This window comes from Lepidothrix coronata, unplaced genomic scaffold, assembly GCF_001604755.1.
Source record: "Lepidothrix coronata isolate B3197 unplaced genomic scaffold, Lepidothrix_coronata-1.0 Scaffold13, whole genome shotgun sequence".
NCBI lineage: Eukaryota > Metazoa > Chordata > Aves > Passeriformes > Pipridae > Lepidothrix > Lepidothrix coronata.
The window spans coordinates 3,099,147-3,124,762 of NW_016690193.1; the positions used below are offsets into that span (position 1 = coordinate 3,099,147).

Genomic DNA, 25,616 nt, shown 5'->3' on the forward strand with positions numbered 1-25,616 from the left:
AAGTTTTTAAATTAAATTGTTGGTTTGTGTAGAAGCAGCAAATCAATTTAGCTAACAAATCTTTCTCATGAAAGTGAATCGAGCATGGATCTGTTACTACTGAGTTTAGTTTTTATTCTTCAGCACTTCTCACATCAATTTTTCTCTAATAACACCACTACAAACTAGACAGACAGCCTACACTTCCTGATGCTTACCAAATCCTTGGTATTGCCCATGTGGCAGCAGTGCTCATCTCTGCCAGCTGTCCCAGCTCGACATAGACACTTAAGTGTCTTTAATGCCAGGCCATGCACCTCCACAGCATCCTGGTGTCAGTCTGGCATTCCTCCATATCCATATGGCCAGTGTGGATAGCCCAGTGCCCTTTCTACTGTCACAAAACGGACCTCAATCTCAGACTCTGGCTTGCAAAAGGTTTGACCCAGCATTTGATACAGAGAACCATATTGTATCTCTTTTAAAGAGAAGGCATTCAATTAATAGCTACTAGGCTCCCAAAACAGCACCTGTTCTTGCCTTCCTTTACTGTCAAGTGTCACATTCAGTAACAGGATTGCTTTAAGCTGCTCATTTGCAACAACACAATCTCCTTGCACTGTGCCAGCATAACCATTTGTGCAGCCACTTAGTAAGCCACTTAGGCAAATTGATCCTGCTGGAAAAAACAATATTCTAGGAAGAAAAAAACAAATATGTTTTGTTGGGCCAAATTGCTGCCCTGACCTATTTCACTACATGGCTATAAAAGTGGTGATTCCAGTGCAGTTCAGGGGACAAGAAAATGAAAGAAGCTGGGGAGTGGGGGGAAGGCACCAAAAGGAACCATCTTACTGAGTGTTGATTCTTACAGGCAGCTGTCAAAAAATAATCTGCTCTGCAGACCCTGAGAAACTACCCAAGTAAACAAAGAGAATTTGATAAAGGCAATGATTTTCTCACTTGGCTTTAAAATAAGAGCAAAATATTCCCCATAACACAAACTGGTTGTGCCAAATCAAGTATCTTCCTAATACCACACAAACAAGTTGATATGTCTTCTGTACTGCCAGTGGGATAAGAGATTATCTAAATACAGAATGGAGTTAAACACACAGGATACTTAGTAAAATAGAGCCAGAAAACAAATGCAATAGGATCTTTGTAGCAGTGTATATAAAGCCTACGTACAACTACTTTAACAAAGTTGGCTGGAAATATCCCTGTGCAATTCCCACATTTTCCTCTGTACCACTCAGTATCGATTTTCTCCAAAAGACAAATGATGTCTCCAGAATGAAGGTCCAAGTCATCAGGATGCTCTGTAAGACAACATCATTTCAGTTAACAGTATTTGCCACACTCACTGATTTTCTCTTAAGTAAAACCTTCTTAATATAAATACCACAGACAATAACAGAATGAGTTTTCAAAAAGTCTTAATTATACTTGATAAACCAGTGAGCTTTAACTGAAAGATTTGGCCCATCTTCAGCTAAACTTATTGATTTGAACAACTCTATAGGCAGATGCTGTAGACTGAGCTTCCACACCATTTTTAAGCTCTAATTCCTAAGAAAATTCTCATTTGAAAGTCTTGAAATAAAACAAGCCTCTAGAATATTCACATTTACTTACCTGCAGGAAAATCATGCAGGACTACAGCATGAGGTGCACTTGTGTCAGAAACTTTTGGAGGGTGGTTTGAATCCTGAAACAAACAAAATAAATCCAAGTAGTTCATAATCATGGAACACACTAACAGTATGTACTCCAAAAGTAATGTTCTGACTCTGGATACAATTTTGTCCTGGTATTAGAGAAACACCTTTGGAGGCAAGGGTTATTGGTCACACAGCTATGGGTCTGAATTCTGTATGCCTTTTGCCTGTGTAAACCAGAATACATTTCACCAAAATCTACTTTAGAGCCAGTAAAAGAAAGGGAAGGCATGTAACTTTCCCAGTACAGACAAAGCCTCAGCTATCCCTGTGGGTCAGAAATCTGGAGCACTGATAGCAACGCTCATTGCAAGGGCTGTGGCCAAATTTTGCACTGGTGCTTGGTACTTTGTGCCACCAGTCACTCTTTCTTGCTCGAGTGAAGACCCAGCCCAACTCTCCCCACCACACTCAGCAAGGGCAGCACATCTACTGACTAACAAGCATTTTAGAGGGGCAAGGAAGCCACCTTACATGAAGGTAACACTGAGGGGAGCTGACAATTTCATTGTGGGATCTTTACACAGGGAAAGTATATTCAAAATGCTGAGTCTTCTCTATCCCACCCACTAGGAATTTTTTGACTGCACTGATAATCATAGAGTGTGAATTATAGTCGAAGTAATTCGTTGTGTGCAAAAATCCCAACAAAAAAAGCCCAGTGTGGACAAAGATAAGGGCAGAGTAATATGAATTACAACAGATAACAAGAGATTGCATAGAAATCTACTTCAGCCATGTAGGTTTCTGATAATAGTCAAAAAGGCTGCTCCTGGCTATAATTTACACTAGCTGTTTAATATTAATGCAGCATGCCCTAAAACCAAGTAAGGATCTGTAGAAGCAGAGAGAGGAAAATACTTTCAAGTCTGTACGTCAAAGCCAATTCTCTGATATATCATGTACAGCACTTCATAAAACTACTCGCTTATCTTTTGCTCACTTCTCAGATACTCAGCCAAGGGAGTGATTATTTTCCTATGAGACACAGGAACTTTACCAGTTTCCTCTCCCTTCCAGCACTCCAAGTAATTACTGTTGCTCTGCTCCATAAGCAGCATGTTCCTGTGCTATAAGGCAAATCGCCATTATTGGGTTTTGTTTTGGCAGTAGTTTTGTTTGGATTAAAGAATCACAAGGATTTAATAGATCAGTATTACATTTCTCAGTGTAACCTTTAAAGACTAAAGCATTTGATACTTTAAGGCAACAGGAGTCTTGCTCATTAAATATTTACCAGCAGAAAAAGGTGCCTTACCTTACAGGACGGTTCTCCTGTGTTCCTGGGAAGACAATCTTCCTTGGCAACTCCATGAGGCACAGGTAGCTAGAATGGAAACAGAGACAAATGTAAAAGTTTTTTTCACTTCTAAGCACCTCAAATTCCCACTGCAAGTGAAAACAGAACTATTCAGACCACCTAATACAGGTAACTAATTTAGGAGTCCAGTGGAAAAGGACAGGCTCCTTTGGAAGGCACTCAGATAGACTGCTAGTGATATGAACTGCCACTTTGAGAAACCCAGGTGGTGTCATCCACTTTAAAAGTGTCTTAGACACCCACCTGGTCTCATACTATATGGTACAAGATATTCAGAAAGACATCTGATGTAGAAGTGTAATCATTTGTCATGGAGGGCACTCAAAAAACAACCTGGGAGGACAATTTCCTTGACAGTAGTATTTGGGGCCAGAGAATTACTAGTGATCTTCTACTGAAATAAAAAATATAGAAATCTAAGTGAAAGATCAAAAAGAAGGCAACAGGAAGTTTTCACTTTATGCGGAATATTGATGTTGTTCATGTTCATGGCTGTGTGGCTTCTTTTTTTGACAACAGCACTGGTTCAAGCAGTTACACCAGCTCTATCACTGACCAGTTTCAAGTACCTGAGGAAAGACTTTCTCCTTTTTTATCTGTAATGCTGATCTATTTGTATTTAATATTCCCTAATAACACATATAATACCAAAAAGAAACATTTTTATAGTGAAAAGGGATGGCATCAATAGGATGAAAATGTAAGATTAGCAATGTTACATTTCTCACTCTTTACAGGCTTTTTTAAGCAAAGTCAACTACTCTTTAAGTTCTAATGCCTCCAAATTTTCTTAAGCATTTTCATATATATGGATAAACCCAACATACAAATGCAATTATTTAGCATCATTTTATGTGCTGTAAGAGAATTCAGAACTGATGACTATACAAAGAACCCCCAAACCCCAAAAGCTATGCATTACTAGATATATACAAATTGTACATATACACAAAAATACACCACATATATCTATACTTGGCACTTAGATATTGCATTCTCCAGTATTACCTTACAGGACTTATTACTATTTATCTATTGGCATTTTCTAAAGAAGATTATGCTGATACATGCACTTTGAATGACACAGCATAGTAACCTACTTTACTATCTTTTTCACTACTATTTTAACCAGCACTGTTTTATAAAAACAACGGTCTCAGATAGAATATCTCAGCTCTCACCATGTACTTATTGTAGAGAGGATGACCCGGCTTAGGTCTAGGAGGTAATGCTGGATCCGGATTTTTAAAGAGTGCACTTTTTGTTCTCTTGGGTCCCAATCTGAACTTGCTGGTTTTTTTATCAGAAGCGATGTCAGAACTAGATCGTGACAGAGCATCCTTTTGGGAGGAGGCTTTGGTTGTGGAGAGTTTTGGTGGAGGTGGCCTTCCAGGAGCACCTTTAGGTGGGGGAGGTCGAGCTGGTATAATTTTTCCATCCGCAGGCCTAAAAATTGTGCAAACCATCAGAGAAAATATGCATATTAATAAGCCTGCCACTTCATCCTCCACCACTGCCCTATCTAGAGAGTATGCAGTAAGGAAACATGATTCATGACAACCTGGGCTGCAGAGTATGTAGCATCTGAAGCTTTCCAGGAACACATGAACTCTTCAGCTACTGGGACTGTATGACCACATCCTTAGACAGATCCTTTGACTACGCATTTCCAAGTCTGATCACCGCTTTTGCTTATCAACAGCCTGCCAGCTTTCATGGGAGCCCACTATGTAAGCTGGATTTCTTTTAGCAGTAGAAAGAGCTTTGTCTGAAGCTGCTGCAGGATGTTCTGCTATTGAGAGCTTTTGGGAAAACTGGTCTTCAGGATCAGCCTAGCTCATTCCCTGGGTTATCACTTCCCTAAAGTGACTTTTGGTCCTCTGCAGAAACTCATGACATACGACACCACTTTGGACACAATGACATCAATAGAAGAATTTACCATTTTTATGCAATAGAAAGAACACTGGTGAAAATACTCAAGTTCTCTAACATCTGGAGGTACCACATTCTCATTAATGTACCAGTAGTTTAGAAACCAAAATCAGAGACTAGCAAGTGACAGTAGTAATTTTTTTTTTAAATTAAAATTGTAAAAAAACCCCCTTACTAAGCATTGATTAAACAAAGCTGCTTATACAATACACATGACTCATGATTTTTAGAATCAAAGAGTGTGGCCAAATCAATAAATTGCTAATTAAAAATCACCTCTGCTATAAACAAGAATTATGTACATAAAATTTAGTCATTCTGTTATTAAGAACCCTGGCACTACCACTATTCCAAAAAAACAGTATTATTTGATTGTTATAGGAAAATCTTCAGCCAGTTATTGCAAGTTTCTGCTATAACTGTTTCTCTTTTTTTCATATAAAGTAACTCAGCAAGGTCTGCAAAAATTATCAACCCCAACAAATGTGCATTAGTGGATCTTTGAAGTATCATTCTAACACATTTTGTCAGTGTCATCCACCACTTGAGAAGACATTATTGCTCTACTAATGTTCCTTATAAGAGTTCTCTATTACTAGTTGAGTATGGATTAATTTTTAAATTTCAAAAAAAATTCCACTTTCGTTCAACTTCTACCTCTCCCCTTTCTTGGCCTCATCCTAAACTGAGTATTTTTAATATTGACAAAAAGGGAAATTCCAAGTTAGACTGCACTGAATCTGTAAACAGATCAACCCATACATTTGTAAGGCAACTCAACTAAACAAGAAGACTCTAAAAAACAATTCAGCAAATTATTACTGCTTACTTAAAAAAAAAAAATTAAAAATCCATTTGAGCAGAAGAGTGAAAGAACAAAAAGTTTATTGCAGTTCCAGAGACCCTCATAATAATCAGGAATGTTGTTACGCTAAACTGAACGTGGGGAAGTAACACCACAAGGTGTTCTCTTGCGTGTACAACCACAGTCTTTCACGTTAACAAATACTTATCATTAATGACAGACTCAGCTCAATAACAGAAAGATTCTCTTGTCCTGATACATCAGAGTAAACTGTTGTGTTTAAACCCACAGATTCAGAATGCAAATGCTGAGACAGCCACAGTGGCTGGCTAGCCAGTGCCGTATCTCCCTCCCCTCTGTCTCTGGCATTGAGTGGACATGAATTTAAGGTGGGTCCAGCAAGTTTTGCCTCTGCAGACCTTTTTTCTTGTTGGTTCAGAAGAATAAAAAAAAACCAAAGTTACCACTGATCCTGCACCTTCACAGGTGTTTTAGGTCTGAATTGAACTGTACAAACTAGTCAGTGCTTCTGGGAAGCTGCTGGCCCAGCATCGGCCATTTCCAGAGTGGCAGCATCTGCCACCTCCATTCCTTCACCACTCAAACCCTGCCACAAGTGCAAGTGCTGTGGGTGAAAAGGTTAAAGATGTAGAAAGGAATGACTGTCAGCATCCACTGTATATTAGCTGAAAAGTCAAACAGCTGTCCTATAATCTCCCTGCTCATACCACTAATGTACAAACAAGTATCAATCAGCTAGCAATTTGGTCCTGCCTGTTTATTAGTAATCATACTACCTAGCCAAGACTATAGAGTTATAACTAAAAATTGGTAGTGTCTACTTTGAGACTAACTAGATAAATTAATTCAGAAACACATTCAGAAAATTTTAAGTGAGTCTCTGAAGAACTGCACTTACCTTGGGGGTAGTACAGGTTCTTGTTGAGCCACTCCACCCTGTTCTGAATGATTCAACTCCTAAAATGATTCAAAAGAAAAAAGATATTTCTTTAAGCCTAAAGAAAAAAAAAACCCATAACAGATCTTGGTGAAATTATATATTTCTTATATTAAATTATATCCCACAGATGTGAAAAACAAGTTTCTGGAGGTCTGGGAGTAAAGTAATAAGTATTATGGTGTGTTCCAGCCTTTTAAGGTGTTGTTGGACATAGAGGGAGATGTAAATGACCTGGTTTACTACTTGAAACACAGATTAAATTGTGCATTAAGTATGATCCAGCCCTCTTTTCCTACTGCACAGCAGTAGGGCTTAAGAGTGAAATAGAGGAGTCATACAAATTTACCACTACACTGCCCATAGGATTTCATATTATCAATTTTTATTTAACTTTGACATATGAAAGAGACTTTGAGCCGTCTTTAAGACACTTTGAGCAGTCTTAAAGCAGAAAACATGACATTAATGCAACTCACACAGGACAGTGTCTCTTGGAAATAACATTAGCTCCCATTAAAAAAGGCATCTAAATATGTTTCCTAAAGATCTAACAGATAAACCCCAGTGAATCTTGCTTTGGCAAATTAAGGCATCACTCCTCCCAGGTGTCCATGCTGGCCCTGTCAGGGATTACTGCCCCACAGCAGTCAGGAGAGGGGGGACATGTGCCATGTCTGAAGGGCTTGGACCACAGCGATGGACTAACAAGTGAACATCCTTACTGCCTCCTGCTGTTCGTTTTCATCCCAGTGCCAGAAAATTCTGCCAGCTTCACTGAACAAGCACAGCTGCTTCTGGCACAGTGTGGTAAATCAGAGTGCTGAATCTGGGTTCAAAAGGATCCTTTCTGAACCAGTAGTTTGAAATACGTCTGAACAGTCTCGTTTACTTAATTCGGTGCTTGAATGTGCTTGAAACTCATAAACAACTTCTGTGACTTTTCCCACCTAGAAAATACTTAGATGTATTTTGTGACAAAATTTGACCCTTGACTGAGTCCCCAAATTATTGTCCTGATTAAACAATCCTGATTAGAAAGAAAACAACCTGCCACTTTCAGATGAACATGTTATCCTCGTACCAAAAATTTTCCTTTTCAGAAACAGAAGAAATCTGTGCCAACTGCTACTTACGGTCAACGATTTTTACTGTTGCCATTTGATCACCGACACCGACAAACAATACTAGTTTTAGGAGCACAGTTCTTATCTTTCCACAGATAAGATTCAAGTGTTTCAGTGGATTCAATGCAATCGTTTTCTTAAAAACATCCTCTGAAGCTTACACATGCCCATCACAATAACCTGAATGACCTTGTACAAGTTTTGGAGTAGCACTGCATAAAATGTTATTTAATGTCTTGTATCGGAAATTATTTTTTCAGCATTATCCAGAAAAGATGGGACCTCACTGAATAGCCTTTTCAATTGTGACATTTAAAAACCCTTTACCTTAATAGCAAAGGTAGGTACAAAGGCATTTGTTGGCAGCTGTCCAGCTAGTGAGGGCTTTTGATTTGATTTGATTTTTTACTGCCTGTGGTTCCCACACGATTCTCTGACATTCTTGCCATCACAGAACTCAGTATTAGAAAATTTTACTGTCATTTTCTAGTTTATTTTAATTCATTTTTGTAAATCTGTGCCAAATGGCATACAGGATATGCAGCTACAATGTCCACCATTACTGTGTAGGTGGTCAGGAGCGAGGAGCAGAGCCTCACTTTCCAAAATACGTGGTTCAACTGAATAGAAACAACTAGAAGAGCTTAAAAAAAGCAAGCTTCATTCTTCTACAGAAAAGTTTCCTCTGCCCAGAAATTAGCACAGACATTAAGAGCTATTGTCTGTATGAAGGCAAAAAAAAAATAGATTTCTAAAGGACTTTGACAACATTTCACTATGTAAATCCCAATGGACTTTGAACTACTTTGCAGTGCTTTTGAAATTAAGTTGTAGAATATCCTGATTCCAGATGATAAATACAGAAAATTGAAGATAGATGTGATCAAAGTTTAGTAAAATCACCTAAGTGCTTTTCAGAACTGACAGCAGTCTAAATTACCTAATTAAATTAAAGAACATAATTAAAAGAAAAAAGCCTTAGATTTTTGAGTAGTCCTTTTCATCTTTTGGTCCTTCAAATAACTTACTTTACAAATGTTTGAGAGTCACAAGAGATCTGTTAACCACAACACACAAAGCTGTAATACAGGAAAACAGTTCTAACTTACCCCTTTTTTCACTAGGTCACCACTGTTGGGTTTTCTCACTGTGATATCAGATGTGTTCCCAATAGGCTTTTCAGCAGGAAGTGGTGGAGGGCTATGTGGGATGTCATTTAAAGCTGCAAAAAGACCAAAAGTTCCCAAATGAAATTCAAATTAATAGCTTCTTTACATGGACCAACAATAGACAAAATGGGGCATTTTTCTGTGAATGCAACTTCCTTCCTCAAAGCCAGAGCAGCCAATGGGAAGAACCACTTAAAGACTAGCAAAGAGAAAAAGGACTTGAAGCAAACATTGCAACTCTGAGGCTGAATTCAGGAGTATTTCCCACCCTGCATAACAGATCTTCACTTTACTCTCAGAACACCAGCAAGTTATTCTAGAGTTTCAGGGTTTCAGCTGCAAAACTCATTGATATAATATTAGATGAGTAGAAGAGTTTCTACCCCTGGGAATGTCAGACTCATTACTGGATACCCCTGAAACACCATCACCATCTCTCAGCCACATTTCTAAACCGGCTCACTTTTTTTTCAGCTGTCAGCTCCTGGAATATCCCTCAGGCTGGAAAACAGCTGAGGGTTATTTCAAGTAACCCTGAAAGATCAGGAGACTTGGATGGAAGAATCTCCAGAAAGGTAAAGGCAAGAAAATAAAGCGTTGCCTGCTACAAAACTCAGGGTGACAGAAAACAGAGACAGAAGCTCCTGGGCAGTCTTTAAGGAGTTAAGCAAATTTAGGACATGGAAGAGGAAACAGTAAGCTCTTACTAGGAAAGAGTGATGATGTCCTCGGTCTCAATAAAGAATATAAAACTCTGGTAATTATATGACATTTGCTTTGAATGTCTCTGCCATTGAAACCTGGGAAGCACTTGGACAAGTTTTGCCAGCATATTTACCAAACATTTCGTCTTTATATATTGGAACCTTGTCATCTATTTTACAATGTGTTTGTATATCAAGAAAATTCATTTAACAGAATGAATTTCAGACACTTAAGCTCTTCTGAATTCCTGCTGGACTTGGAGTTAAGTAAAAATATGTGTAGACAGCCTGGACATTTATAGAGTGATGACAACAAAGAAGAGAGATGCTGTCCAAAAGAAAACTTTCAGTTGCTCATTCCATGAAAAATACTCTCCACAAAGAAACAATACATAGGAAGGAGAAGTGCTGTTTATTTTTAACACCTCTGTTGCATTACTATGATGTAAATCACTGCTGTGATATTTAAAAATTCATCAGTTCAAGGATAAATCCCTGATTCTTAGGAGCAGATCATAGTTACTGTGTTGGCAGTGACCAAGCATGGGGGAAAAAAGTTAGAAAGTTCATCACTCTTCTAAGCTAGTGTGATGGATGAAAAATAAAAAACAATACCTGACAGTAATTGCAAAAGAAACCTTCTCTTATCACATCTTACTGACATATAAAAAGCACGAGACATTTATTTATCCACTTCAAATCTTGCTATATACACAGATGGCCTGATTTTCTCTCCCTTACTCTTCATAAGACAAAATTAAAGGAACTAAAGGAAGATAAAAAACCTGAACAAGTAGATGGCAGGTGTTCTTTTCAGTGATTTCTAAGTGTAATAACTGAAGTGGAAGTTTAATGCTTCCTTTCTAATCACATCTCAACAAAAATGCTAATGCTAATTAAATACTTTACTGGAGTTCAAATTCCTAAGCATCCAACTCTATCTTCTTTTTGGTAGTGCTGGGTGGGTGGCTTTGTTGTTGTTGTTGATGATTAGGGGTTTTTTTGGTGTTTTTTGTTTGTTTGTTTATTGGAGTTTTTCTTTTTGGTTTGTGCTGGTTCCTGACAGAATTTATCTCCCTTAATATGGTGAAAGACCCCCTGTACTGAGATTATGTGGCCCTTTTACAATGTAAATCCTACTATATCCATGTTATACCTTGATCCAGTTGTACTTTTCCCATTTTTTAACTTTTAACAGCTTACATTTCTGTAGCAGCTCCTATCTGACAAAAAACTACTCTGCTTTCTTGGAATCTGCTTCTGTTCCTCCATATCCCATTAATCTTCCAGCCACAGACTCCCATAAAGCAGTCCTTCACACCCTCCTGACATTTGTAGCTAAGTACAGGACAACGGGCAGTCTTCTCTGGAAAAAAAAATTACCACTAGAGAGCAGCAAGGGACCAGTTATTTACAAGTTCAAAAGAGAATTGTCTCAGACAAAAAAAAGAAAAGAAAACGAAAAAAACTGTCAGGTGGTTGGTAGCAGTTTGTTTGGTTTTGTTTTTTTTATAATGGAAATTACAATTTCTTTATGGAGAAGAACTATGTCAGGGGTTCTTCACAGTAGTTCACAAACATGTTCTTCTAACTGAAAAAAACCTTTTATTTACAATCAGATATTAACAGAAGGACTTTTCCTCACAGCTTTATCTTCAGTCTTTCTGCATTTTTAATCATTACCACTGCACTTCTCACACATGCAGGGGACAACAAAATGTAGTATTTTAGCACTGCGTTGGTGACAGGGGGAGATGGAAACTTGGGAAATAATGAGAGAAAGTCTCAGGAGAAAAGCCACCTGGACATACTGTTGCTACAAGCTGACTCTACACGTACTCAGTGTAGCAAAACACGATTTTGAAATATGAGTTTTAAGAGCTATCTTCTGACATTTCTCCCTAAGCTCTGAAGATAAAACATTAGGCTAAACAGAAACAAGCATATACTCCAGTGTACGAAGATCAAGTGGCTCCCAGGAAGCTTGGGAGCAGCATTAAAATAACATCAGCTGAGGTCAGAGCCAAAATCAATTTGGCCAATCAGCTCCGTGATAAGGTTTAGCTGACAAAACAAGCTCGCCTCTGCGGGAAGGGTGTCCCGCTCTTCCCTGCCAGTGTTTAGATCCGCCTCACACACACTCTTTCCCCTTTGATATGCATTAGCCCCATAAGGTTTGAGACATCAGACTCAGTGCAATGGAGGGAGCCAGATGAGGTAGCTGGGAGGCATGGAGAGTGGAACATGATTCTCATCTATTTCTCCCTCCCACCGCAGCCTTTAGGTTGGCTGCTCTGTCTTGTCAAACTGTACCACGGGATTCCTCTGGCACCTAATAGAGCTAGTAAATAGCAAATCAATTAATAAACATTGAGTTCCAGGTGAAATTATTTTCTAATAGATTTCTCAGACAATTTGGGAGAAGAACTTACGTTTCCCGGGTTTAGCTGGGATTCGGATCACAGTGGGTTTCCGAGCTAAAGCTGATTGAGCCGGCTGTTCCTTTGCAGTTTCATTTTTGGCGAGGAACTGAAATGGATCTAAAAGGGGAAAAAACCCCCCGACATATTTAATATTTATTTGTTGAACACCTATCTCACCAAGTATTGCTTTCATTATTATTAAGGATATTTACACTTCACACCCAAGATAGTAATAAAAAAAATAAATAAATTAGGCTGATGCAACTAGTGTACTCAGCAATTTGTACATAACATGTCTTCTTTGTACATCTGCATTCATAGCTGACTTAACACAGACATGCTCCAGATACCTTCTGGGATTATATAAGCCACTGAACAAGAGAAACTGCATTGCTTGGCAATAGGGACCTGAAAGCAGAATGGCTTTAGGGAAATGTTTTCAAAGCAGTTGCTCTGATATGTAGACATAGCTGTGAACACATTCACTATAAGTTTTAATCAATAAAATCTAGTCAAAGCTAAACAATCGGCACTGCAGCAGATAAAATGCCTACAGAAACAAAACAAAACAAAACATTTAAATATTACCAATTACAAAATGTCTTTGCTGTAGAACAACTAATTCCCTTGAAGATTCTGTATCACTTTATTGGTTATAAACCTAGTGACACGGAGGAGACTGGTTCAGACCAAGGACTGCGAGTTGTGCCTGAGCTCTGCCCCTGCCTGTATCACTCATTCCTTTACAAGCCTTTCCAATCATTCCATTGGTAACACAGGAGCAATGTTTTCCATGCTTCACAAACTTCAGCACTGATATCTTATTAATAGGCATAGGAACATAGGCACATGTAGAAGGCAGCTGTAAAAATAGTTGTGCATAAATAAAAACCAAATCAATGGGTCTTTCTCATGTACACCTTCATGTCAAAGAGCGATACCACATTTACACCTCTCCTCTCTTGTTAACAACTGCTACTTCTTTCTCTGACATTACCAAAAACTGCTGTAAAATGGCAACGCTTAACGATATCATAAAAGTGTGAAGTAGAAACTGGAGAAGCACTCTGGATGATAAATTCTCCATGACACATATTCCTAGCCAGAACAACTGAGTCTGATCTCCTCTGGTGGCCTTTTTAGATGTATAGCTCAATGAGATGTTATTTATGGAGTGTCAGAGCCTAAGAGAGCAAGTATGCTGGGCATCTCTTTAAATGCTTCATGACTTTTATAAAAGTATACCCTTTCTCAAAACTACTGCCACGCTTCCTGACTAATTTGGAAAACCCTGTATTTAACAAAATTTTATCTTCAACACTTATAAAAACCAATTAAAATTATGCAATATTAACTCATGATTTCTTCTAAGTAATCTTGGATACCATATCACAATGTGGTTTAGCAAGACACAACAAATCTGTGTCTGGGAATTTCCATAAGATTTAGGAAAATCCAGAAAAACAGTACTTATTTATGAACAATCTCATGCCCTCCTGGATGCACGTAAGTTTGGTGGCCACAGCTCCCCAGACTCTTCTGCCTCTCCCCTTCCTGGGCGCTTCTCCCTGCTGCAGGCAGCCCCCCCTCTTTGCCCCCTGCTCCCGTTGCCAGTGTGCAGCTGTCACACAGCAGGGACCATGTGCCACAGAGCCCGTGCATGTTCACCCCTGCTCAGATGTCCACCTCCCTCTAGCCCCTTGCTTAAGGCTTCCTTCACAGGTGGATCCAGCATGTATAGGTGTGCTATGTGGGTTTGTGCCATGGCCTCTCTCCAAGCCAAGACAGGCTCCCCAGAAATTCACCTGGGTACCTTCATATCACATTTTCAATCATGAATCAAGTACATCAGTTCCGTCTGTCAAGCTACTTGTACAACACTTCAGGTACAAAGGATCATGTCAGGTCAACAATCTGTCTACAGCTAAAGGTATAGTTAAAAATAAGCTCTGTTACCATCTAGACAGAAGATGGCTCCGTCACATTGTGCTCAATGACCCTGGTGCATCCAGAAACTAGGCACAGGCAACTGACACTATTTTAGAAGGTAAGGGCAAAACTAACATCTTGCTGAAGTTACAGATTAGCACTAGTCAGTAAAAGGTTTGTGTTTCTTCAATGAAAGCTGCATCAGAGTAAGAGTTTTCCTAGAATTCTTGAAAACACAGATCACAAGAGGGGTGGAAGCATTCTGGCAGTACAGTCATTACAAGAAACAAAAATCCCGTTGTCTACTAGCTACAATGCTAACTCTTGAATTGCATTAAAACCCCCAAAGATTTATCTAATCTTAACTCTTGTCCTGGTGTTCAGAGTGACTTTAAGTGCAGCTGAAAAAGAGAGAAAACCTGGGCTTTCTTCTCTCTTTCAGTTATCTGGCAACTCTATGACACATTTGAGGAGTGACCCTGGCGGGGCAGTAGGGCAGTGGGGCCTCAAGGCTGCACTGGCCCATTGGGATGCTGGAGAGACAGGACGAACAGCAGAAAGGTGAGCAGGGCTAAGTCATGGGCTCCTTGACACAGCAGGACCATAAGGAACACACTGGCACACACAGCACCTCCCAGGATAAGGTTCTGCAGAGGTTAGGGAAGTTCTGCATGAACAGTGAAGAAACAGTTTTCCAAAGCCTCCATCTTATAAAAATAGAGACATTGTGAGACCAAGTGGAAATGCTCTAAACACCCAAAATAATCACAGTTCTGTATTCTTGTAAATTTATAGGAGATTTAAAATTGTACAAAATTGCTGATTGTCAGCTGTTAATCACTGCTATGCATAGAAATGGTTTTCTTGACCATTCAACAGTTGGCAGAGGTCTCCACATCAAAACATTTGATAATTTCAAGTCTGAGAAAAGTAATTTCTAAGGTTGAGAAAACCATTTGATGAACGTTAGTTTTCTACTCATTATCTGATGTTCAATTATACTGTTGTCACCTCATAATTAGTTTAAAACTCATTACCTTGTTTGTGTTATTCCATTCCCCAGTGCTGGGTTTGCAGCAGAAATTGGCTGAGAAAACAACTGTGCTGCTTTGTGCAATGGGACTGACAACATATCAAATTTTTATGTTGTTTAACAACAATTGGGCATCGTTTGAGCATAATTCACAGAGGTGTGAAAACAGAACTGTTAATATACTCATTTAAAGCTTCTCAGCTCAAGGAAATTAATCTGCAAGTCATTTTTCATAACACATATCAACAGATTTCTATTGATTTTTTTTATTAAACTTTTAGAACGATTCTTAAAGTTTGTGTCTTCCTTAGTTTCATTTTTCTACAGCTTCTGTTTCAAAGGTTTATGTGATAACATACGTTAGTGTGCTTGTACACAGGAAAGACAAATGAAAGCTCTGTATTCAAATATACTCTATATCACCTCTTTTCTTTCAACAGCTTAGGAGAGACAGCCTTTCCCCCCCATTTTCATTTACTACCCTTGTTTAAAATAGAAAATTAGGAGCTTACAGAACAAACACTGGTTTTGCCCATGTGAAGAGGATGGACAGATATCTTTCTGAAATATTTATTGGTAGTCTTTGAGAGGGAGTAAGAGGTAACAGATACCTCAGCAGCAATAAGGGGTATCTCCAAACAAATAATATGTGGAAAGTTAAAAGCACAGACTAGTACTATCTGTTGTGAAGGTGCTCAGTCTTGCAAGGAGTACTCAGTACACATGAGAACAATGTAGTACAAAAGGTGGGGATGCTGACATGAACCCCGCTTGCCACTACAGAAGTATGCAACTGTGGTTTTTAATTAAAAAAACTAAATCAGTTCATACATTCTCTTCACACAGAACAGGACTGTTGTCAGAGTCTTCCAGGAATAGAGAATAGACACAAACCTCATCAACAAATGGTTTTATTAAAACCTAGGCCCATAAAAACACTCTGGTGTTTACGGAAGCATACTCAACCCATATCTGGGGAAGATTCTCAACAAACAGGTCCTCCTAGTAATATATCTGAAGATTCAATGGAAATCTGACAGATAACATCCCAGAGAAGAATGAGGTTCATGCTCAAGAAACACTGTGAAATGCCACAATAAAAAGTCTGGTGTTCACTCAGACATTTTAAACCTCAACCTATTTACAACTACAAAGAGATGTACTAGACAGGTATCCTACCTAAATTCCAGCATCGGTGATTTTCCCAGTCTGTTTTCCACAGTATTTTTCATCAAGACAAATAACTGTTTGCTGTTCTTAGAAATGGTATTTCTGACATGGAGAAAATAATACGGACTACATCACATTTCACAAAAGAAGTGATTTGCAGTTCCCTCTGCATGGAAAATTGTCATGATGTGGCCATGATCATATATTTTAACAGGCTGGGAAATTAAAAAAGAAAAAAAAACAAACCAAACAATAGAGAGACAGTATGACGCAGGTTCTTTCAGGATCTGATCTGTAAACAACATGAAAGTAAGTTCAAGTGAAACTCAGGCTTCTCAGCGTTCTCTTAACACTGGGAAACTAGACCAGCTCACTCAAATGAAAGGAATACAGTATTATACAGCAGGAGACTTAGTATCCTTTCAGATTTAAAATTGGAGCAGAGGAAAAGTACATCTGCTTTGCAGAAGGAGCCTAGCAATCAGTGTGACAAAAGCGCACAAAGACAAAGCATTATATAGAGTTTTGTATTCTCTGGAAAGTATAGAAAAAGAATTTGCCAAGAGATGCAACAGAAGATCTGACCTAAATGTACTCGTTGAAAATGCAAGCTGTCCTTAGCTGAGCAATGGAATGTCTCATCCACAGTGTCAGAAAGCTGGAGAGCAGATAAAATCTACTAGAACAGCAAAATTTCTTGGGCTATTGTAACACTGAACGGCAATAAAAGCATTCATGAGGTGGGAAACTACACATGTACTACTCATACACAGACAGAGATACACAGATGGACCTTTTCTGAGCTTTCAGCACTTCTCTCTCAAAGTGTCGGAACCCCCACACTTTGTACCCGTGTATATCTAAAAGCATAACCATTTGGTTCATTGCTAGATTGCCCATACTAGTAAAGGTAATAGAAATTACAGTGCCTTTGGCACAAAACAACTGTGTATCCCAGCATGAGCTATATGTGAGAGTTTGGAGGCTACTCCTACACCATTAATCTATTTTGCTAGTTGAAGTAAGATTAGGATAGTTCAGATTGCAAGAGCCTTCAGGAGGTCTCTAATCAAACCTCCTGCCCAGAACAGGTCAGCTATGAGGGCATGTTGTTAGAAATTGGTTACGTAACCTGGTCTAACTTCAAAAACTGGATGCCAGAGGGTATTTGGACATACACTGGGTGACAAAGAAAATAAGTCTCCAAGTTACCCTGGAGACTAAGAAACACAGCCTTGTCCATTCTTTCCAGGTGAATAAATGGTTGTTCACTGGCAAGAGATTTGAGTGCCCCAAAACAGGCTAGCTGGAAATTTCCAAAACAGGTAATGGAAAGCAGTAGGGCAGACAAAATCTTTTCCTATTGAAAATGTGAAGGACAAGGTAATTTATAATATTGTTTAAAATACCTATCTACTCTCTTGCAAGAATCTCACGTTTTCAGCAAAGGAAAAAAATAGTTTTATTTAAAAACATTTCTCTCAAATAAGCATTTTATTGTTCTTTAACAAACTTTCTGATCAAAGGATGTCTGCATTTTGTTACTGTAAAATAAACAAATTTAATCATCAGAGAAGACAGATCTTATTAAGAACATTATTACTTGTGTGTTACCACTTAACAAGCATCTATAGACCCAGAACTCAAAAACAAATTCATTTGCATTTGACAACTTAAAGGGCTCCTCATCTATTACACAGCTATGATTTAAAAACCTTTTTTGTTTCCTGAACCTAGATATAAGGCCCTCTCCTGCAGCAACAGTGGAGTTCCTTTCAAGGTCCTTGAAGGTTCCAATTTACATTTTCTAAGCAAACATCTGTAGTGACTGAAGAGTTAATGGATATTTGTTGCCACTTCTGCTGGAGACTGCCAACCCTGCAGCAAAACCAACAGGACACAACACAGACCCGAACCTCCACTACTCCACCCCACAGCAGCATGTCTTCAGGCAAATCTGTTTTTATAAGAGGTTTAAGCCAAAGAGCAGATTAAAATGGATGAAAAAGCTCGTTCTTTTCTGGGGTTGATACTTTTGGCAGTAAGTAAAAAAGGAGACAGGTGTCTTTAATATAACCACAATAAGAGTCATTGGAAGTAATGCAGCAGAACCTTAAGAAAAGCTGCATTATTTTGAAGATATGTCTGGACTAATCTACAAGTTAGAACTATTTCAGTTCTTTTCTGTTTTTCTTTTCCTTCCTGAGGAAGCAATTAAAAACAAGCAGCTGGGCAATATCGCCACAGCAGACAAATCTGGAGTTACTAAAGCAGCAGTTTTTATGAATTGTCTATAATGCCACACAAATGCCACCATTCATACCGCAAGAAGGAACAATACACATAAATGGATAGCAGCACTGGTTTGGTTGGGGTTTTTTTCACCCTACAGGCAGAAATGAACCTTTATACTACAATAAAATAGTTAGATAGACAGACAGATAGATAAGACAATTAAGAAATGCAGTAGTTGCAATCAATGAATTATATGGTGTTTTAGAGAGAAGGAAGCATAGCTCCCCTTACGTGAAAAGGAAGAAAAATATTCTAGCAAGATTTACCTCCAGTTTTAATTTAAATGTGCACTTCAAATGCACAGTTACCTTATTTTCTTTGTCCAAAACACACGTTGCCAGAACATTCAGCAAGCAGGCACACTACATGCTTTGACACAGCAACTAACACAAATTATGGTTAAAATCATGGGTCTTCTGAAGCCATGAATTTACACTTGGCTAAACTTGCACTAGCATTTAATTTCCAAGTCTTTGTAAAAATGGGTAAGTGAGAAGAGAGCCCACCTGACAGATTACCAAAACTTCAGGAACTGCACAAATTCCTGTTATCAGCTATAAAAGAAATGCAAAAATATCCCACATGCTCCAGAATATCGCAACCATCATCCAAGCGTTAGAACCTCAAGATGTAGAGTCCCAAACAGATCCCTTCGCATCTTAAAATGACTGGCTTCAACAGAAGTAGTTTCATTAGGATACAAATGACTTTGAACATTATCTTTGGCCTTTGAGTCCAAAATTATTGCACTTAAAACTGGCACCAATTTTAGCTGATGACAAAGCAGTTCTACAGATTTGATGTAGACTGACTTCTCCTTTCTGGCCCTTGGGCCAGCATCAGAGACATGAGTTGGATGCAAAATTCTGCCATGGTTCACCTCTAAAAATAAAATCATTACTGTTTGGATAAGGGTAAATTCACTCTACTAACAGCTGTGCTGTTGGAGATGCTGTCAAACACTGATGAAACCCATGGGATTGCCTGAGGTAAACTTGAAAGAGAATCATCCAGCGAGCTTAAACTACCAATTAAACACTGACAGTTAAACTGGTGGAACTATAAACTGTTTTGTTGTCCACACTGTTGATATTAGCACATACACAGTATTCAAATATCTTTCACTATTGTGGAGATGGAAGCCTTCTGTTAGAGGAAGCTGATGTCTTATGTCAGTCAACTAAATTCCTGTGGAGACTCTGAATTTGTTTTGCCTGTTTCACCTTTTCATTCACATGCTCACTTCAACTTCTGCGCCCTTCTCATCAACTCAACATTTCACTTTCTAACTTCCACACCAGCTTTAGCAGCAGCAGTGATTGATCCGTCCAGTTCCATTTGCATTAGTCTAAGTACCAGACTCGGTTGTGCTGTACCAGAAAAAATGAAGCTTTGGGAACACTGCAATCTGTGATGTAACACTGGCTCTCTGACAAAAAAGATGTTGGTGCTTGGTTTCAAACAGCACTGCATAAAAGCCTCCTTCCTTTCCTAGGGTTGCCATAACAACAAGCAGAGTGCTGTCATTTTGCTAAGTAATGACAATGACAAATATGTAAGAAATGCAAAGGTCTGGGGAACTGGGAGCAAGATTAGAGCTACTCTTCCTGCCTTCACAAAACATTTCACTGTGGATTCATCTGGCAAATCCTAAGCTGTTCTGACGGGAACGTGAGAAATAGCTAGTGTTAGTGCTCTGTGTTGCCTCATTTTCAGAAAGCCAGTGTTGTTCTTGTGGATACTCTGTCAAGACATTGCACAATATATGATCTTGAGCTCACAAATGACAGTAAAAATCTGGAATTAATCCTAATTTTACAGTGAAATAAACTGATAATGCTGTCGGACCTTTTTCTCTTTAGTAGGCAAGAAGTGATTACAGCAAAGATGACATTTTATTGCATGAACAAAATCACAGACAGACAACTCAAGAAGTCAGGGAACTATTTGAATAATTCCTCTGTTAACCATGAGAATGGAAAGCATTTTCTTCTTAATTAAATCAAGAATAACACCTAAGACACTAATGAGAAAGAGTGACATTCTTATCACTTCATCGTGAAAGCTGGATTTTTTCAAGTGATTTTCATTTGTGAACACTCATTCTCTGATTTAATAGAAGAATTAATGTTATTTAATTTTTCCAGGTTGAGGGAAAGTCTGTCCTTTACTGTACATAGCAAAAACATAATTTTCCTTTCAAAATATAAATATTCTCTGCTACTTAGAACAGTAGATTGGCCCACCCGAGCCACTCTATCATTCAACTCACTCTATCTCCCTCAACTGAACAGGGAGAGAAAAAATAACAAAACGCTCATGGGTTGAGATAAGGACAGGGAGAGATCACTCACCAACTGCTGTCGTGGGCAAAACAGACTCGACTTGGGGAAAAGTTACTTGAATTTATCACCAATCAAATCAGAGTAGGATAATGAGAAATAAACCCAAATCTTAAAAACACCTTCCTCCACCCCTCCCTTCTTCCTGGTCTCAACTTCCCTCACAATTTTCTCTACCTTCCCTGCCAGTGAGACAGGAATGAGGCTGTGGTCAGCTCATCACAGACTCTCTCTGCTGCTCCTTCTTCCTCCTCAGAGGGGGGACTCCTCACGCTCTTTCCCTGCTCCAGCTTGGGGTCCCTCCTGCTCTGTTGGACATGGGGGAAGATTCTAGCAGCTTCTCAGAAAAACGATCCTTGTAGCCTCCCACTACCAAAACCCTGCCATGCAAACCCAATAGATGAGAGTAAAAAGAAAAAAAGATGAAAAATCACCGCTAGTTTCTTAAACAAGCATTTTGTATGACACACCCTCTGCTTTAAAACACAACTCTCCCTGGATTGCAATTGGGTTGGTAAGCTAAATCAGGACATAGTTGAATATTAAGAGAGCAAAACTTATTGCTATAAAATTTAATGATAGCCCAATCTGTGTTTTAAACTACCTAAAACAGCATTAAAAAAATCAATCCCAAGTGCTTAGTGGTATCAAACAAGGTTTATGAACAGGGACGTAGCTGTAGTAACTGATCCGTCCATATGAAATAATTATTTTCACTTATTAGAAAAAAATCGAAGTTGCGTAACTAGCATATAGCATGTGACAAGACAGGACAGAAAGACAGGACAGAGAAAATAAGTAGGAACTGGTGACACAGAGTGTCCCCGTATGTTTGATCAGAAGTTTCCCTAAATGCCACAAACATTGCTACTTCTCCAGACGACTAGGTTTCCCATTGCAGAACTTCAGGCACTTAAATAAATTAGTCAGATTAGACGGCGAGATATAAGATGTCCCAAGTTCCCCAGAGAAAATTGTGATACATTCTAGAGGTGACATCTAGCATACAACATCAAGTCTTTAATCATTATTTTAATAATCATGTAATAAATCCAGCAGACAAGTTCTGAGATTTATACAGCCTTGAAACCTTCCGAGTCTCAAAATCCAGGTAATTTCATAGTGATCTTGACATAACAGAAAACCAGAAGTTTCATACACCCATATAAACCCTGTCAAGACACGTAGACATAACTCACAAAGGATCACATACCTGCAAAGAGTAACCACAGTGAACATTTAAAAAATTTTTTTCTTACCTGCTGCTGCTTCAGAATTGATGCTATCTTTAACTACACAAGTTGGACTTAAGGGCAAAACATCATCATCAAAACTGATCAGATCTCCTTCCACATCTAGTTTATTTTGCAAAGCAGGTGCTGAGGAGTTGGCTGCAGGTGACAATTCCCCCAGAGACTTGACAACTTTTTCTTGGGCAGATACAGAAGCCCGTGAAGGAGCAGCAACCGGTTTTAGTGAGGCCAAAGACAGGGCAGGATTTTCTGCATAACATGACTTTTTAGGAACAAGAGGCCTTGGAGCAGGAACAGGAAATCTCTTTTGTCCATCACTATTTTCTGCAACTGATCCACTCCTTGCATCAAGAAAATCACTACTGCTACTTTTAACAAGACCAGGTTTTGGCTTCTTTGGCAGTTCAGGTTTGGTTCCAACACTGCTCTCAGCTACTTCAGGCTGAGGTTGCAATTCCTTGGAAGCTGTCGATTTGTTTTCGGTCCACACATCCCAGTCTTCTGAAATTCTGCTTACCCCTGGCTTTGGAGCAACTACTGGCTTCTTTGTAGTAACAGACCTTGGGGTGAATGAACGAGGGGCAATTTCTGGCTTTTTTGCTAATCCTGAGGTATCATTACTTCCTTGGGATTCAAAAACTTTGATCCTTGAAACAATACTATTTTGGCTCTTTTCTGTACTCATGCTGCCTGTCACCAAGTGATTGTCTAGTAAGCTGTCATCTGAAAGAGGTGACTGCTGAACTGCAGGTTGCTGCCGTTTTGTGGTGGGCTGGTTCACTTCTTCGCCATTGTCTGTCTCACTTTCAGTACTTTTGACCACAGGTCTGAGATTGCTTCTTGATCTTGGCTTTGGCACAGGACATATCACAGCATTGGGATTTTCTTGGCACCTCTGACCTTCAGGATTTTCAAAGACTATTAAAGGATTCTCATTTTCTGAAGGAGACTTAATCAGGAGAGATGCAGAAGGCCTAGGAGGTTTAGGAGGACTCTGCCCTGCTAACAGAAAAGGTTTCAGTTACCTATTCCAGAACACTTTATTTATGTTATGGTTTGACAGCCATCAGGATGGTCAACATGATGGTTTTCATTCAGAACTTACCAATGCTTGTGAAAATGCAGTGATCTTTCTAAAAAGATGCATGAAAAAATATACAAACTCTAGGAATAAGCTAAAGATTGCTGAAAGGCATGGTATCTACACGTTGTAAGTTCAAAACTACTTGTTAACCTGCAGCACTGAGGGGCCTGCAAACAACATCTATACCAAAGAAGAGTACAGCAACTTCCCCAGCTAGGTTTCCACACTTTTCAGTCTGAATGTATGACAGTGCTGCTATTTTGATTGGACATCTGAGCTCCTCAGGCCTCAAAGCTCTGACTGTAATTCTGGCTGAATCAAACAAAACTTTCAAGATTTAATTATAGTCTGAATGCAATGGTAACCCTTCAGAAGAGAAGATTTTTATAGAAATTTAACTGTTATTCACATTAAATGCTGCACAGACCAATAACAGAGAACATTGAGGAAACAGAGTAAGGTTTTCATTAAGGAGAAATCCAAATCAGCCTCACCTCGACAGCCTGCAGATTCCCAGTGTGTAGGCACACTAGTTTTTACATTACTTCCTGGCAAATGGCTGATTAGTTCCTCTGGAAAGTCAGTTTGTGTTGCAGAAGTAGTGGTATGTCTGGGAGCAGCAGCATTATTGTTATTTGTTGTATTGACTTGCACTTGATTGATTTCTTTTATCACCTGCTCATATGATGGTGGAAGCTACAAAATAGACAAATATTAATGTACATCCAGATATGATCCTTTAAAAAAAAGGCACCATATAAATTTAAAAATACTAAATTAACATATGCAGAGGAAAAGAACACTGTCATAAAATCTTCTATTCAATGTGATGAAAGCCTAAGCAAGCAAAAACTCCGTTCCTCTTTTAATTTGCTTTTTACCTTTGTAAATCAAACACACCTCACATAAATTCATGCTCACCTCAGCTGGAATACGTTCATTTCTTCTCCACTGAGCATGAGACGACGCAGAAGGGAATCCTAATCCCTGAGGAGTGACAGGATTTGCACCTGGAAACCAGGAGGATGGCCGGAGGGGTTCAGCAGCAACTATTGTAATTTCAGGACGCCTGGAAATGAAGGCAAAGGAGAATTATTATCTAAAACATTTAAAAATAGTTCTTTTAAGTAAAAAACTCCAAGGTTTTCTCTTCATTTAACCAAAGATAGTTTTCCATGACTTAAAAGCAACTTACTTGACCTTTCTAACAAACACACTTGGGCTTCTATTCAGAGCACCTAATTAAATGCCTAAGCCAGAAAGTAGGTTTATTGGCTTCAGTGAAATAATTTACATGCTTAAAGTACTTAAACACAAGTTTAACTCAATTAGATGGCAGAAGTCTTAGTCTTCATGGGATAATGAGAAGTAATCATGTGCTTGCCCTTAGCCTGCTACAGTGTGAAAACAGTAGGTAGTTAAAACTGCTTCTGGCTGGCTACCTAAAAACTTGTGTGTCCTCAGACCTCAAGGGAAACCTCTCACCGTGCTTAAGTGGGGCAGAAGCAGCCTCATGAAGCCTTTGGGACAGGGCCTCTTTGCTTACAGCATCGAGTACACCAGGGACTTCCGTGACAGTGAAGGCCCCATAGGTACTACCCCTGGTTTATTACTGTACCAGCTGCTTTAGAGCATAAGCTGCAGGGATGGCCCACGTTCCCAGACCATGGCTCCCAGAGCACCACTGATCCAGCTGGAGTCTCACACAACATACACTTTGAAAAGGGAGTTTTGTGACTAGACAACGCATCTGCTTACAGAAGGGTCTGCCTGCTAACAGAAATAAACCTGCAGAAGCGTAACTCCTAAAACTATTGTAAAAACAATTAAAAAAAAAAGAGGGGTACAGTTCCTTCACATCTAAAATAATGGCAGATTCAGTTCACCAGCTATCCAGGCTGATGACCTCCTTTCTCAGTGCCCTTTGAGCAACTGAACGGAAGCCTGAAAGTGTGCTTATTTTCATTGTGAAATGATCCTGTAAATAGATGTCAGGAGAAGAAAACAGTTCTGCAGAGGTTTGACGGTTGGTTGCATTCTCTTTTTGAAGACACAAAAAAAGTTGATGAGAAAACTCCTCAAACTCTTAACCTACCCTGTGCTTAAGAATCATGGTATTTCTATTTTATTCCAAGTCTAGTTTATTTTTAAACACACTAAGGATAGAGAAAAGGAAAAAAAATAATCCAGAGGAGACCTAACTGCAATATAAATAATGGCATCATACCTTCTATCCCTCTGTTGTTCACTATGGCTAGAGGTCCGAGAAGCTATTCAAAGAAAAGAAACAAAAGTTTTGAAAAGGTTAAAATACACTGTCACAGGAACATAATGAGGATAATAGCAGAGCTCTTAACAAGCCACTATC

General features: G+C 39.0%; 1 protein-coding gene across 4 annotated transcripts in view; it reads right to left on the reverse strand.

The window, feature by feature from the left end:
• SH3D19 (SH3 domain containing 19) overlaps window positions 1–25,616 on the reverse strand; it is an 86,727-nt gene that overhangs the window by 9,137 nt on the left and 51,974 nt on the right. For 3 of the 4 annotated variants that reach the window (XM_017805798.1, XM_017805802.1, XM_017805800.1), the window contains 11 exons: window positions 25,476–25,518; window positions 24,170–24,317; window positions 23,743–23,944; window positions 22,171–23,166; window positions 12,152–12,259; window positions 8,956–9,068; window positions 6,681–6,739; window positions 4,203–4,467; window positions 2,959–3,027; window positions 1,618–1,690; window positions 1,171–1,301 (listed from right to left, as the gene is read on the reverse strand). In XM_017805798.1, coding sequence (XP_017661287.1) covers window positions 1,171–1,301; window positions 1,618–1,690; window positions 2,959–3,027; window positions 4,203–4,467; window positions 6,681–6,739; window positions 8,956–9,068; window positions 12,152–12,259; window positions 22,171–23,166; window positions 23,743–23,944; window positions 24,170–24,317; window positions 25,476–25,518 — 2,207 coding nt within the window. The remainder of the gene's footprint in view (window positions 1–1,170; window positions 1,302–1,617; window positions 1,691–2,958; window positions 3,028–4,202; window positions 4,468–6,680; window positions 6,740–8,955; window positions 9,069–12,151; window positions 12,260–22,170; window positions 23,167–23,742; window positions 23,945–24,169; window positions 24,318–25,475; window positions 25,519–25,616) is intronic. The other variant, XM_017805799.1, reaches the window with a different exon arrangement.